The sequence below is a fragment of the Myotis lucifugus genome, unplaced genomic scaffold (assembly GCF_000147115.1).
Source record: "Myotis lucifugus unplaced genomic scaffold, Myoluc2.0 scaffold_175, whole genome shotgun sequence".
Classification (NCBI taxonomy): domain Eukaryota; kingdom Metazoa; phylum Chordata; class Mammalia; order Chiroptera; family Vespertilionidae; genus Myotis; species Myotis lucifugus.
In genome coordinates, this window is record NW_005871223.1 from 606364 (window position 1) to 622458 (window position 16095).

Here is a 16095-nt window from a genome sequence, read left to right on the forward strand (position 1 = left end):
TTTAAATAAATTAAATTTCTCTAGATTCTTTTTTAAAAAAGCACTGAGTGTAAATACAGAGTTTGCTTTCCAAAAATACATGCTATTAAGATGAAACAAGAAAAAGAATAATTATGGTGTGATTGATTACTAGGCTTTCTGTGCAACTCCTCTCAGGAAAAATACTCTCTTCAATGGGTGTGCAGTATGAAAAAGGAAAGTACAGCCGAAGATTAAAGCAGAACCCATTCCCTTGACATTCAGGATGCAATTCATTTAATCTTAACAGGATTTCGAAGGTCTTCTCTTTTTCTTGAACTACTTGTTCATTAGAACAAAGGTGCTGTGGCAGTTTTTGCATTATGTTAGTCAAGGAAATCACAACTCTTGACTTCAAGGACTTAAATTGCCACTTTATTGTCTGATGGGCTGTTTGAAGATAAAGATAAAATACTAATATACATTACTAACATAATTATTTTCTTTAAAATTTTTTCTCTTGTTTCCTCAGATTGGAGCTTATTTTAGCAGCATATTAGCTGAGAAACTAAAGCTGAACACTTTCCAGGACACCGGAAAGAAGAAACCACAAGTTAATGCTAAAGATAATTATTGGCTGGTTACCCCTCGATCGCAGAGTGCAATTCATAGTTGGTTCTCTGAATTAGCAGGAAATAAGCCACTTGCTATTTTGGCAAAAAAGGTATAAGTTTTTCTTACATTGTTTTAATTATGGTCTTATAGAAATGAAGATGTTTGAGATAATGTTCAAGTATATACAGTGGAACCTCGGTTCTCGGTCTTAATTTGTTCCAGAAGGCTATTTCAGAAGTAATTTGTTTGAAAATGGAATCATTTTTTTCCCCATTAGAAATAATGTAAATGGAATCAATCCATTCCAGACCCCCAAATGATTCCCCGTTTTACCCTTTCTTGTAAACAATGCATGTCTAATGCAGCATCTTTGCTTGTTCATATATCACTGCCTCCGAACTGGCTAAACTGCTTTGCCTTTATCCAAATCAACAACAGGTTTTCTACCTCTTCAGTTGCCTGTGATCATTGTTTCTTTCATACCCTTAGCAACATTAGCATTCTTGATGGCCTCTTTTTGTTTTAAAATTGTGTTAATGATTGATTTCACTAGCAAACAGAGCATTCTCATCTCCCCTGAAACCCTTTAGTTTTAAGGGTGCCCATCTTCGCTCCTGATGGTAAGATTTCTTTGTCTGGCTTGGTGCAGACCTCAGAGGAGAGCTCCTTTGTTCGTTCCTAAAGCAGCTCTTTGAAAAGAGTACCCACAGCTCCCACTGCCTTTATTTTGCCTGAGAGTCATAGCTTTGTGTTGCCTTCCATGGATTTCAGTGGTTAAAGGCAACTAAATCCTTGAAAAGCACAACAGTCAGCATAACCACCTCTTGCTACTCAGGTAGTGCCTGTCTCAACACAGCCTGAATCATGTGGCATTTCTTTTCCAGTGGTGATCATGTGCTATGGGTGGGGGTGGAGGGGGTGGGGGGGGGAGAGACCTCGGTTCTTGTCTTCTTGAAAGAAAAATTTCAATCAAGACACAAAGTGTAGAAAAGCAAGCAAGAATTTATTGACTGTAGCAAAACCACACTTAGGACAGTGAAACAAGGGAGGGCTTAGAAGAAGGAACAGGAGAGCCTAGGCTGGGCTGACTTAGATCACTGGGAAGTCAGAGAAAAGGGGGCCTTGGAGACAGGTTCAGGGGGTTAACCCAGGACTAGCTGCCATTGCCCATTGCTCCCCTGGTTGCAAGTCTCATGGGGTCCCTTAGAGCAGTGATCGTCAACCTTTCAGACCTCATGGACCACCAGTGGTCCACAGACCACTGGTTGGCGACCCACTGACCGACCGACCGTTGCCTTAGAGGTTAGGGCAGCCGTGGGCAAACTACGGCCCGCGGGCCAGATCCGGCCCGTTTGAAATGAATAAAACTAAAAAAAAAAAAAGACCGTACCCTTTTATGTAATGATGTTTACTTTGAATTTATATTAGTTCACACAAACACTCCATCCCTGCTTTTGTTCCGGCCCTCCGGTCCAGTTTAAGAACCCATTGTGGCCCTCGAGTCAAAAAGTTTGCCCACCCCTGGGTTAGGGGATACATAGGGGGAAGTAGGAGGGGCCAGGGAGGGGAAGTATAGAGGGGGAAGGGAATGGCACCGGCATGCTCCCTGGAGAGAGAGGGCGCTGGGACCTTCATTTTTAGGGGTTTTTAAGGCTGGGCATTTAAGGGGGGTCTTTGAGAGGATCAATAGATTATTCATCAGCCTTATGCTGATGTACAAAATGAGATATATTCTCTCTGTCCTTGTGTGTGGCTGGCAAACTGCACTAATTGGATTTCTGTTATTTGTCTCCCAGAGTAGGGTGATTTAAGCTACTTACTCTCTGGTTGGGGAGGAGAAGTGCAAACCATTTACTCTTAAGTGTCCTTGGTTTAGGGAAGATAGGATTTAATTAGGTGGCCACAAACTACTGTTTAACTGTCTGTCTCAGTTTCCCTATTCCGCTTGTCCTGGAATTTTCCTAGCTTCTTACTATTCTATAACACATGTACCACTTGGGCCCACTGTGGCCTATGCAAGGTATCTGGAGGCCAGACAAGTGAAAGGACATCCTTCCATAGTCGATAGTCATTGGCTTTCTAACAATAGTCCATACCCTCCATGTCAGATAGTATCTCCAACTCCTACGTGGCCAGACTGACATCTTTCTTTCTAGGTTTTCCTTTTTAAAACTTTGGAATACATTTTGTGGATGTATCCTGGAAGGAAGTACTGGTGAGGAATTGAGGCCCTTGCTTTAGGGGTGCAGTGGTCTCATCTTTTAGATGGGAGATGGATTAGGGTGCAGTGTAGTAGCCATTGTTCTTCTCTCTTTATTAGGAGCTTCCTCTGGCCAAGTCAGGTGTTCCTCAGGTAAGTCCTGGCATTAATTCTTTGCAAGGTTAAAAATATTTTCTTGACAGGAAACCAAGATGGCGGCATAGGTAAACACTGGAAATTGCTGCCTCGCACAACTACTTCAAAAATACAACTAAAAGACAAAACGGACATCATCCAGAACCACAGGAAGGCTGGCTGAGTGGAAATTCTACAACTGGAAGGAAAGAGAAAAGCACACTGAGACTCAGAGGAGGTGCGGAAGTAAAGTGCAGAGGTACGGAGGCGCATGTGGAAAGGGCTGGCAACTGAGGCCACGGTTGTCTTTTTCAATCTGGAGGGAGTCTCAAGCTCCCAACTGCTCTGAACTCCAGTTCCGGGCGAGTCTCTGGGGACCCAGACTCATACAGGGAGAAACTGGACTATCTGGCATCGGTCGAAACTCGAGGGCGGCTTTCTCTCAGAGGTGCTTGCAGTGATTACTGGGACACTGAGACCCAGGGGCCTTGTAGGGTAGGACTGAGGATCAGTCATAGCTGATTGCTCCGCCCTGTTGATTCCCTGAGACCCCGCCCCACTCAAGCTGTGCGCAGAGACTTTTGCATATGAAAGGCCTGGCCCTTTGCAATCTGAAAATTACCTAACAAACTACAACTGGGTCAGAGAGACCCAGAACTTCCAAAAGAAGGCCCAAGGCCCCACAGCAGCTTGCATTGCTTCACAGCTGGGCCTCATCTGGGCACCTCCAAACCCCAACAAAGAAGAGGAATCTGCAGATCTCTCCATAGCTCCTGCTGGGTAGCCTCAGGCAGAGGCTAAATTAGCACCTCCTTAGATATCCAAGAGCAGTGTACCCAGTGGTCAGAATGGGACCATCCAGATTAGAACTTCTCAGATCCATGAGGGACACACTCAGGGGGTAGGCTCAGTGAACACCAAAGCCCCACTGAAGCAAGTCCTGCCCCAGAAGGGTGTCTCCAGCACAGAAGTTCTCCCACTGCAGACACAGCTGACTCTCACAGCCAATTGGCCTGGAGGTCAATTCCTCCCAGTGATACCTACAACAATCAAGGCTTAACTACAACAAGACTGTGCACAAAGCCCACAAAGGGGTGCACCAAGAGTGTCCACCTCAGGAAATTGTGGAAGCTGAGCCACTGGGCCCTATAGGACACCTAGCACAGAAAGACATTCTATCAGCAACAGGGAAGCATAAAAAATGTGGAGACAAAGAAACAGGTCACAAATGACAGAAATGGAGGAAAGCAAACTACTGGATATAGAGTTCAAAACCACACTTGTAAGGTTTTTCAAGAATTTTCTACAAACCGCCAATAAATTTAGTGAGACCCTCAAGAAATCTAGTGAGACCCTTGAGGTTATGAAAAAGGACCAACTAGAAATTAAGCATACACTGACTGAAATAAAGGATATTATACAGAGTTCCAACAGCAGACTAGAAGATCGCAAGAATCAAGTCAAAGATTTGAAATACGAAGAAGCAAAAAACACCCAACCGGAAAAGCAAAAAGAAAAAAGAATCCAAAAATATGAAGATAGTGTATGGAGCCTCTGGGACAACTTCAAGTGTACCAACATCTGAATTATGGGGGTGCCAGAAGAAGAGAGAGAGCAAGATATTGAAAACCTATTAGAAGAATTCATGACAGAAAACTTCCCCTACCTGTTGAAAGAAATAGACTTACAAGTCCAGGAAGCGCAGAGAACCCCAAACAAAAGGAATCCAAAGAGGACCACACCAAGACACATCATAATTAAAATGCCAAGAGCAAAAGACAAAGAGAGAATCTTAAAAGCAGCAAGAGAATGACAGTTAGTTACCTACAAGGGAGTACCCATAGGACTGTCAGCTGATTTCTCAACAGAAACTATGCAGGCCCGAAGGGAGTGGCAAGAAATATTCAAAGTGATGAATACCAAGAACCTACAACCAAGATTACTTTACCCAGCAAAGCTATCATTCAGAATTGAAGGTCAGATAAAGAGCATCACTGATAAGAAAAAGCTAAAGGAGTTCATCACCACCAAACCAGTATTATATGAAATGCTGAAAGGTATCCTTTAAGAAGAGGAAGAAGAAGGAAAGGTAAAGATACAAATTATGAACAACAAATACACATCTATCAACAAGTGAATCTAAAAATCAAGTGAATAAATAATCTGATGAACAGAATAAACTGGTGAATATAATAGAATCAGGGGCATAGAAAGGGAATGGACGGACAATTCTCAGGGGGAAAGGGGTGTGGGGGGTGCGGGAAGAGACTGGACAAAAATGGTACACCTATGGATGAGAACAGTGGGGGGGGGGTAAGGGCAGAGAGTGGGGTGGGAACCGGGTGGAGGGGAGCTATGGGGGGAAAAAAGAGGAACAACTGTAATAATCTGAACAGTAAAGATTTAATTTAAAAAAATATTTTATTTTTCTTCTTTTTTTGTTTTTGTTTTTTTGTTAATCCTCACCTGAGGATATTTTTCCATTGATTCTTAGAGAGAGTGGAAAGGACGGGGAGAGACAGAGAGAAACATGGATGTGAGAGAGACACATTGATTGGTTGCCTCCCGCATGTGCCCCAACCAGGGCCGGGGATCAAGCTGCACCCGGTATGTGCTCTTGATTGGAATCAAGCCCAGGACCTTTCAGTCCGTGGGCTGACACTCTATCCACTGAACCAAACTGGCTAGGGCAAAGATGTTTTCTTTACAAAACCATTGAAAGTATTTTGAAGTATTCATTTCTTGGGCTTTTCAAAAGTTTGTCCCCCTCCCTTCTCCAGCATATAAGCTTCTTGAGACAGTGAAATCTCTTTCTGAGTTGGGTGAAAGAATGCATTCTCCACATGTTCTTCATATTAGAAAGTTTAAACACTTCTTTAATTTCTGGTATTTATCTGTGAGATGGCTTAATGCAGAAGATCTTCATTTTCCTGCTAAGATCATGAATCATCTTCCAGCTCTGATAGAGAGTTCAGAATAGTTCTATATGGGATGGATCAGGTTTCTGGGCCTGGGTTCTGTTACTATAAAGCTCCACAGCTCGCAAGTATGTAGCCATGGAGAGGGAAACAATGGCCTGCGAAGGGCCTTTTAACTCAGGCTCAAGGATGGATTTGGAGAAGGAGACTTTTGGCCCCTAGGGATACCCTTCTGGCTCTCGCACAGTTCACTATTTCTGATCAGCTATTCACTTCAGGTGTCTGCGGTCTATGGGTTTCCTCTGGCCTATACCACTGTTTAGTGAGCCGCTGATGCTGATGGTAGCATTTATCCAAGGGGAAAGGTGATGCCAGGATGGAAAACCATCACATGCTAGGTGTCTTAGTTTTCTTTTGGTACTTACATGCAGGTCTGGCTTGATTCAGACACCAAGCAGCTGCAGGGGATTGCCTAGGTTCAGCTACAAGTTCAAGTCAGACGGTTTCTTTGTTCAAAATAGAATCCATCACTGTAAGGAAGTTCACTTGGGGTAAATATATTTTCCTTCCTGAGTTCGCCCAAGCTGTATATTGACAAATCCATCAATGTGTGTCTTTTCCTTAATTAACTTTCTTCACGTATATTCTTCTACATCCTAAAGCCCTTGATTTGAGTCAACCATTTCTTAGGGCTCTGACATAGGAGCAATGAGTGAAGCTAGAGGTTTGCCTTCTGCTGTTATTCTAAGACCTGTGGCTCTGTTTTGTTTGCTATTTCATCTAAACATTTCACTTGTTCAAAAACTTTTTGTTTCCTCCTGTCAATTTCTATTCAAAAGAAATACTTTAGGCATCTATAAAAGATGCTATCATTTCTTTGGAGATGCTAACTTTACTTTTTGCATTTGCCTATTTTTTTAGGTCATGGTATTATAATCTTTGGTATGTTTGATTAAGAGGCAGCCAGACCCCCAAACTGTGTTCTGAGTGAGAAGCAGCCACTCAGATCTTGAACTAAATAAATGATAATAAACCTGAGCCTTATGCTCCCTGAAAGATGTGCCTTGTAAGTTACATTTTCAAGAGATTATTTTTTTAAATTAATGCTCACCTGAAATTATTTTTTCCATTGATTTTTAGGGAGAGTGGAAGGGAGGGAGGAGGAAAGAAAGAGAGAGAGAGAGAAACATCAATGTGTCTCTTCGATTGGTTGCTTCCGTACATGTCCTGACTCAGGCCAGAGAACACACCTGCAACAAAGATACATGCTCTTGACCGGGAATTGAACCCGAGACCCTCAGGTGTGCAGGCCAGTGCTGTATCACTGGGCATACTGGCCAGGACTCCAGACATTATTTTGTTAAAATGTATTGCTGTGGTCTGCAGAAAGGAGGCCTTACAGCTGTGGCCTGTACTCTTCAGCTCCCTTTCAGTCAGCTTTGGACGTGTAGTGCCTCGCAGGGGTATGTTCTCAAGTCAGCACCCAAGGCAGGAACTGCACACGACCACAAGTCTGTTAAAGGGCCCATAAGAGACAGTATGTGGACACACTGCTTCTCAGTGCAGTCAGCTTTCCCTCAGTGTTGGAGCAGCTTGATGTTTCTTTGGTAAGACCCAGGTGATTTCAAGTGAAGTCAGATGACATTGCTTTGTTTTATAAAAAATACTTATCTTTTATTTCTGGGATCACACTTTGTACCAAATATATGGATAATCAAATTTATAACATATGTATGATATAAAAATCCACTGACTAAACAAGGATTTGGTTAACTAAGAGAAAAATGCTATGCTATATGAACCAGTTAGCTGGTTTGAAGCCTTGATTTCCAGCACAAAATCAAACAAGAGTGTGGGGCAGAGAGACTGAGGCTCAGTGTCCATGGTGTGGTATTTAGGATCCTCTTAGGAGAGGTCACGTTCATGGCTTGAAAACAATTTGGCTGGCATGGAGAAATCTTTGGAATTGGCAACAAAAACAAAACTTGTTATAATTTTGATACATGTAATTCTTTTGCTTTACTTTTCCAACCACTCAGTGAGATGGACCTGGTTGGTATTATCGCATTCATAAATGAAGAGCCTGGCAGGGATGGGTTTAGCCAAACAGGCTGGTGCCACGAATGGAACAGTGAGGCCCTCGTCCCTCCTGTGAGAAGGGGGGTGGGGGAGCTGCCTGCCTCTCCCTGTCACTGCTTTGGTCCTGCTGTGTCACAGCTGGTAAACCTTTGTCCACTCTTACTCTAGTTTCAGAAATGTATATAGATAAGCGAGGTTGTCCTAGGATATTTATGAGGAATTCTAAGAGTGGATTAACTCCTTCAAATCATGTGGCGGTACATGGGGATACTAATTTGCTAAATAGTACCTTTGTGGTCTAAAGGAAATAATTAACTGCCTCAAGTGCCTACTTTCCATCAGCGAATTAATTACCCACCTATTTCTAGCTCAGTGTTTATTAGGCAAATTCACTGTTCCATCATTTTAGCCTCTATTTTAAATTTTGGGCTAAAGGCACTTTTAAAAGCTTTGTGGAAATTGTTAATTCTTATGAAATGGTACAGTTGAAAAACTTTATACAAAAAAGTGTTCTTGAAAGAAATGTAGAGTGGGGACAGTTTCTCACTTGACCTGTCTGTTTCAATTTTGGGATAAACTCAGAGGACTGTCATGAAATTATTATTTTTTTCTATTTTGTTGACAAGATGAGTAGCTTTCAGCATCTGACAATTTGCAGGTAATTTATTTTTATAAGGAAGAAAGCACAGCTGATAAAATTGTGTTGCCAATGTGCTAAACATAGTTTTGATTATATTTCCTTAGTGAAAATTTGCTTAAAATCCATTAAGGATATACGTTTTAAAGAAGGATATACTTTCTTATAACCAGAAGGAACTTATAGTCTCTTTCTTTTGCTAATGGTGAACATAATATGTGATTATTATAAATATGTTATTTCTTTTCAGGTTCCCATCCTTAGTAAAAAAGAAGATGTTTTTGCATATTTAGCTAAATATTCAGTGCCAATGGTTCGAGCAATGTGGCTTATCAAGATGACTTGTGCCTATTATTCTGCTATTTCTGAAGCTAAAATTAAGAAACGCCAGGCTCCTGATCCCAATTTGGGTGAGTGAGAGAGTATGATATGCTGCATGTTTCATTACTGATTCTACACGCAGTTGCTGCTTGCGCTCTCTGTACACAGTGCTGCAAGGTGAGTACTGAGCAGGTTCATGGTGAGGCTAAAAGTCACTCATGGTGCGGGTGGAGAAGCTGGTCGTTGCCCACACAGTCCCAGGATCTTGATTCCATCAGCAGGTTCTAGGGATATTGCTTCAGATATGTCCTGCATCCGTACACTTCACCACCCTCTTCATGACTTTATAATAATTTCTTACTGCAATTAGGATGAACGCCATATTCGTTGCCATGGCATCGAAGCCATCTATGATTTAACCTCCCTTCCCAAGATGTCCCGGCCAGACTGCCGTCCCTCTGTCCTCACTCCTGCCGTGCTCCATCCTTTCTCAGGGCTTCTGCATTTTCTCCTCCCGGTACTCGGGTTGCTCTTTAGGGTATTTGCATCCCTCCTCCTCTTCACTGAGGCTTTGGCTCAAATGTCATTTCCTCAGCAGGATTTCTCTGGACACCTGGCTAAATAGCATTTCCTCTCTCTCCCCTTCCTCCCAGTTACAGTCTCAAGTGTTCTTACTTTATCCATAGCACGCTTCACTGTCTGAAATTTTCTTTAAAAGTTTTGCGCCTGTCACCCTCCCCTCACTCCCCCACCTCCCACGCACGCACACAGCACACATACTGGCTCATGACAGGTGTTTACTGAATGAACTGAAGGTAGGACATTTCTAGTGAGAGTCTTCACTCTTCGGTGACTAGACAGTGACTCCTTGAGGTGATGCTGAAGCGAGCTTTCTAACAGGCTTGATACTACACTAGAAATGTGCACAGGGAATTGTACATCATGATGTCCATTTCAAAATTAAGTATTCAAATAATTCTTTATGAAATTAAAACATGTTGTTTATGATGGTGTAAAGGAGACCCAGCTGTGAAGCTCTGAGGGGCAGGGGCAGAAAGCACCCGCCCTCAGATGCCAGGCAGGTGGGCTGTGAAGTGGTTGTAAAAGCATAAAAACATACATCCCAAACAAACAAAAAATGCATTTATGGTTGTCCTTTTGAGTTCAGTATCTTGTGTGTTAAAACAAATAAGCAAAACTAAACTGCACTTAAAACATCACTGTGTGTGTGCATGTGTGTGCATGTGCACGTGTGTGTGTGTGTGTCCAGGGGAAAAGAGCTGGGAAGAAATTACCCACAATTAATGTACTTGTCTTTGAGTGTTGTCTCAACCTTATATTACTTCTGCACTTCTGACTTGAATATTTTTCATTAGCTTATTATTTTATTGAGGGAAACAAAAGAAATGCTGCCTTTTTATTACTAAAGTAATCTATATAATAAAAACCTAAGTGACTGTTATGGCAGAACGACCAGAACGACCAGTTGCTATGATGTGCACTGACCACCAGGGGGCAGATGCTCAACGCAGGAGCTGTTCCCTGGTGGTCAGTGTGCTCCCACAGGGGAAGTGCTGCTCAGCCAGAAGCTGGGCTCATGGCTGGCTCCGTGGCAGCGCTAAGGAGCAGTGAGCCAAGCGGTAAGGAGCAGCGTGCAGGTGGGCTGTAAGGAGTAAGGGGTCCCAGACTGTGAGAGGGATGTCCTATTGCTGACTCCTTGTGGGAGCGGGCCTAAACCAACAGGTGGACATCCCTGAGAGGGGGTCCTGGACTGCGAGAGGGTGCAGGCTGGGCTGAGGGCTCCCCCCCCCCCCCATGCACAAATTTCGTGCAGCAGGCCTCTAGTACATGCTCATAATGGTATTTTCAAATGGTGTTGACGTAGATACAGTGTTCAAGTTTCTCTCTCCCTTCTCTGTGTTTTCCTTCTTGAATTTTCCTTCATTCATTGTGTGTATGTACACACACGTCACACAAACACATAGGCAGTTCTTCTTTATATATCTGCATCTCCATATCTATTGCACTTATTAATGCTTCTCCCCAGAGCCTGCACATCTGGTGACTCACTGCTCACCTCTGCTTTGATGACTAACAGACATCTTAAACCTAATGTGTATCAAATCCAACTCTTGACTTCTTGCCATCAGCACTCTTGCTCCTTCCTCAGGCTTTTCTTCCTCAGCCAATGTACATGTGTCCCTGGGTGGATGAAGGTAAGAGCCATATTGTCATCCTGGGCTTTTATCTTTCAAAACACTGCATTCAGTCCCCTCAGCAATCCTGTCAGCTTTTCTTTCAAAATAGAATCGGAATCTGACAACGTCGTCCTCAGCCCCTGCGGCTTCTGCTCTGGCCCCAACCCCACACCCCCTGTGCCTGTGCCATTGCGCGGCTTCCAGCTGATCTTGTGTTTGTTCTTCTCTAATGACAGCTTTCTGCTTTGTAGCTAAGACATCAATGATTCCATACTTGGAATCCTCTCATGGGTCCTTCTCGCACTCAGATGTCTATGTCAGCCGACACCAGCGGTCCACACGTGACTATCACCTCAGGCTGTGACCCGTGGGTACCTCTCTCCTCCCACCTCCAAGGTGTCCACCTGCCTGCTCCCCCACTGCTGTCAGCTCACATGGCACTCGCATAGAGAAGCCTTCTCAGACCTCACTATCTCCTGTCACTTCATTGTCTTGGTTTCTTTTTGTCATAGCTGCTAATACCACCTCATGTTATATACTAATCTGCAGCTATGATGTTTCTCCATGAGAAATGTCAGATTGGTTGAGTGTTGGATCTCCTAGGATGGTGTCTGGCATACAGAAGGTGCTCAGTAATTTTTAAGATAGTAAATGAATACTTAGACCTGAAGCATTTATGTGTCTGTGTATATCTTTATTTTTCCATTTGCCCCAATTCATAATCCTGGAAACTTCCAGCATCACCAGCTATAATGGAGAGCCTAATCCTCTACCCCTTAGATTCTCTTCATATTTTTTTGTAACTTGTTCCTGCCAGTGTTTTCCTTAATGCTTAATTTAATCTGATTTTAACTGTCACAAAAAGGCAAAAAAAAGATGATCATGCAGAAATGATTCTGCCAAATGAAACATAAAACAAGTTTAGAACAAATAAAAGTTTGATAGATCCTCATCATTTGTGAAGAACATGTAGTTGGGGTTTTTAGGAATCTCTCTCTATATAAAAGTCTAAGCGACTGAACTACCAGTTGACCAGTTGCTATGACACGCACTGACCACCATGGGGAAGACGCTCAATGCAGGAGCTGCCCCTTGGTGGTCAGTGCGCTCCCATAGCCAACCTCCCTTGGTCCCTCCCCCAGGCTGCTGGCCAGGCTGAGTGACCCCACCCGTGCATGAATTTGTGCACCAGGCCTCTAGTCTCAGATAAGAGTGTATCACCAGGACCATATGATTTCCTCTACCAAATAAGAGGAGGGAAGCCTGGTTCCAATTTCTTGTTAAGAGCATCATGGAATTTTTGTTATATTCATTACATTTACCATTCTTCATTTTTAAATGATTTTTTTTAATCCTCACCCGAGGATATTTTTCCATTGATTTTAGAAAGAGTGGAAGAGAGAGAGATAGACAGAGAGAAACATCGATGTGAGAGAAACACATCGATTGGTTGCCTCCTATACATGCCCTGACCAGGGCTCGGGCTGGGGAGGAGCCTGCAACCAAGGAAGTGCCCTTCACCGGAATCTAACCCAGAACCCTTCGGTCTGCAGGCCGATGCTCTATCCACTAAACCAAATCGGCTAGGCAGTCCTCTCAACCTTGACCCACAATCTGTGTTCCCTTTAATTGTCATGCCTTTTAAAATCTGGAGCAGTTCTTCCACCTTTCTTTTTCTTGACCTTGAGGTTTTTGAGGAGGACAGGCCAGTTATTTTGTAGACTGTACCTGGATTTGCACTTGTCCAGCTCCTTGAGATTAGATCAGGCGATCACTTTTGGTGGATGCCAGGAAGCGGTGTTGTTGCAGTTCATCATATCGCATTGTCTCCATACTGTTGGGATACTTTGATCATTTGGGTAAAGTGGTGCCTACCAGTTTTGTCCGATGCAAAGTTACTATTTTATGCTTTGTAATTAATAAGTAATTTAATTCTGTAAATGTCCAATTTATCTCTATTCTGACATGAGCTTTTAAAGTGCAAATGTAACATACTATCTATACTATATGAAAAGAGCATGTTTCAAACATCTCATATTGGTTTAATGTCAGCCTGCTACACCTGGTAACCTCTTACTTTCTGCTTTGTCTTCAGCGCCTTCCTTAGCTTCGTGAAGCAGATTATACAGTACATGTGAAAGCATTTGGCTGTGGAGGCAGAGCCATAAAGTAGCAGATTTCACAGTCCATGCAGGCCATACAGCCAGCAAGTACACATATATGTGTTGAACTGGATTAAGTTGCACATATTTCAGAAGTTTAACTTACAGTAATAGGTTCTGTGTTCTCGCTTTGATAAAGAAAAGAATCATTCAGCACATTTGGGGTGAGATTCACTCTAAGGTGTCACCCTTTTCTGGGGTTGGTTTTATGACTGCTTTGTCTTGATGGTTGTTCTTTGTAAAGTTTTTTTAATAGACATGGCCTTCATTGCTTTGTAATAGAAACATATGTTTTATTTTCAGTTCCCACGTTCAGAGTTAGAACAGTGCTATGAAATGGCACTGCTGCTTGGTTTTATTAAAGAGAGTTTCCCTGAAGTTAGGTGGACTCACAGAAACAAAGGGGCAGGCCCTGGTGTGTAAATTCTTTAAACACAGCCACACAGAAATCTTCACTACCATTCTGAGAGTTACAGACCTCAAATGTAGATTAAATGGGTGCTGCCCTGGGAGCTCTCAGCCAGCACAGACACACCCGGTAGTGTGGACCCAAAAGTGAGAGGAGAGGGGGCTGGGCTTACTGGTGAGGTTTTATATGTAAATTCAAGGAGGGTAAAGGAATATTTGACTTGGATATATTCTAACTTCAGGGCAGCAATTCTAAAATAGAGATGAATTAGGGAAGCTTGGAGGAAGAGGTTGTAATATTTTGTCCTTATGAATCCTAAAAAAATAAAATACAGAAGAGGTAATGGGTAGACATGATGTTTAGAAAATGCTGTCACATAGGTGAGTGCTGCAGACTCGCAGGAAAGCACACCAGGCATAATACATAGTTAGTTTCAGATATTTTTTAGAGTTGAATGATGTTTAGTTTTTAATTGAACAACGATGCTTAGCTGTCTTAAATGTTTTGAGCTCACTAGAGAAAAGCACTTAAAATGGTCTAGCTAATAGTTAAAAATAAAAAAGCAAAACTTACACAGATTTACATAATTAAAGTATGAACAGATCAGGACATATGTCTTTATAGTAAATAACAAGGAGCTCTGTACATTTATTTGTAGGACTTTCCCCTTGAGGTTCTTATTGTGGCTGAGACAACTCATAACTCTGGTATTCACACTTGCTGTCTCTGTAGCATTTCTGGAGGGGCATAGAATTCTCTAATGAGGTCAGCAGATTGCTCCCTTCAGCCCCAGGTTGAGTCAGCTCTGATAGCACTGTGGAAATGGTCTCAGTTACTTGAGGGAGTGTTTTAGCCCTGGGACCCTTCATCCCCTTGCTGTTGGACCCCAGGGCTGCTTTCCTGTCATCCAGTGTGGGAATAGTTGCCCCTCACCAGCTCTCCCAGGATTACTGTGGTGTGCTGTAACACCACATTTCCCGTTCCATTAGTGACGTCTGCTGGGTTCTGTGTATATTCTGCTCATTTCCTGATTTATCATTCAGGTTCTCTGAGAAAGAGAGAGATGCCTTATCCCACTTCAAAGAGGAGGATGCTGAGGTGTGGATGCTGCCTGGAACCCTCCCCTCCCCGCAGGAATCCACCTAGGCTCTAAGCCTGTTCGACTCTGCTGGTCCTGGGACAGAGGGAGAATGTAGTTGTTAGTCTTCCTTCCTTCTCTAGTATTTGGATTGCTTGGATATATGCCCTACGGCTAATAGTGAAATGAATGAAATGTGGAGGGAAGTCCAGAGCGATCCACAGAGGCAGTGACATTTGAGTAGTTTGAAAGGAGGTATATCCCAGGAGGCAGAGTAGGGGGTGCTGTACTAGGAAAAGCATTTCTGGCAGAAGAGAAGTAGGGTCATCAGATAGTTTGACTAGGAGTGGAACTGCCTGGATTTTATAATTTTTGGCTTAGGCATCGGTTACTAGTGGGCGCTGGTGAAAGGCTGTTTGCTAGAGTGGATATGCCAGTTCTGTCGGCTGGATGCTGGGGAATGTTGAAGGGCCTCTTATTACAGTTGTTATAATACTCCTTCAGTTTCTTGTCTATAAAATGGATGATTGATAGCACCTTTTAAGGATGAAATGAGTCAATACTAAAGTGTTTAGAAGTGTGCCTGGCACACTGTAAATGGCCAATAAGTGTGGACTAGTAAGAGTATGTAGAGCTGCCACTGGGAGTGCTGTCATTACTAGCCAGCATTCATAAGTATTATGTGCATCGTGCTGGGAACTTTGTAGACATTATCTGTAATCAGTATAGGAATCTTGCAGTGTAGGTTTCATTATTTCATTTTGTGTATAAGAGACTCGAGCCTCCAAAGTGAGGTCTTTGTTGGCACAGTTGGAGGTAGGCTCACTAGAGGGTGTTTGCTCTTTCCTCCCTGCTGTGACCTGGTTGCTGGGTGCATGTTGTGGGTCTGGGCCCCTGGAAGCAGAAAACTTTGCATGGGAGAAAGGTGCCAATGGGGAACAGGATGCAGGGTCGGAGGGCTTTCGGTGGCATTGGAGGGCCAGAGCTCTTGTTCTCATGGGTGCCATGGGAGCAGGCAGAGCATAGCACACCCCAGGGGCTATAGAAACCAAAGAGAAAGATGGAATTGTTTGCAAGATGAGCAGCTAGGGGTTGCTGGTTGTTTAATATGGGGAAAACTGAAAGAGGTATCATGGGCATGAGGTCTCTTTTGGGGGAAGAGATAGATTAGAAGAATCTTAAATGCTTCATGGTTAAACTGCCCCTGAAGTTTTGTTGGGCTGGGGTTGGAGGATGACAGACTTTTCTTGGTTGACTGTACTCTTGGAACCATTGTCCTTATTCCCCTCCTGCCCTGCCCATGCAAAGAAGAAAAGCTACTTTTCTTGCACACTGGGTAATTAATTTGTGACATGTTCACTGAGCTATTTGGACTAGAAAAATAC

At 43.1% G+C, this 16095-nt stretch overlaps 1 protein-coding gene across 1 annotated transcript in view; it reads left to right on the forward strand.

Annotated features, from left to right (window-relative positions):
• The window catches only part of LOC111827494 (mediator of RNA polymerase II transcription subunit 12-like protein), a 129637-nt gene that overhangs the window by 87596 nt on the left and 25946 nt on the right, over positions 1–16095 (forward strand). Inside the window, exons 4-5 of the mRNA XM_023760177.1 lie at positions 491–682; positions 8793–8952. Coding sequence (XP_023615945.1) covers positions 491–682; positions 8793–8952 — 352 coding nt within the window. The remainder of the gene's footprint in view (positions 1–490; positions 683–8792; positions 8953–16095) is intronic.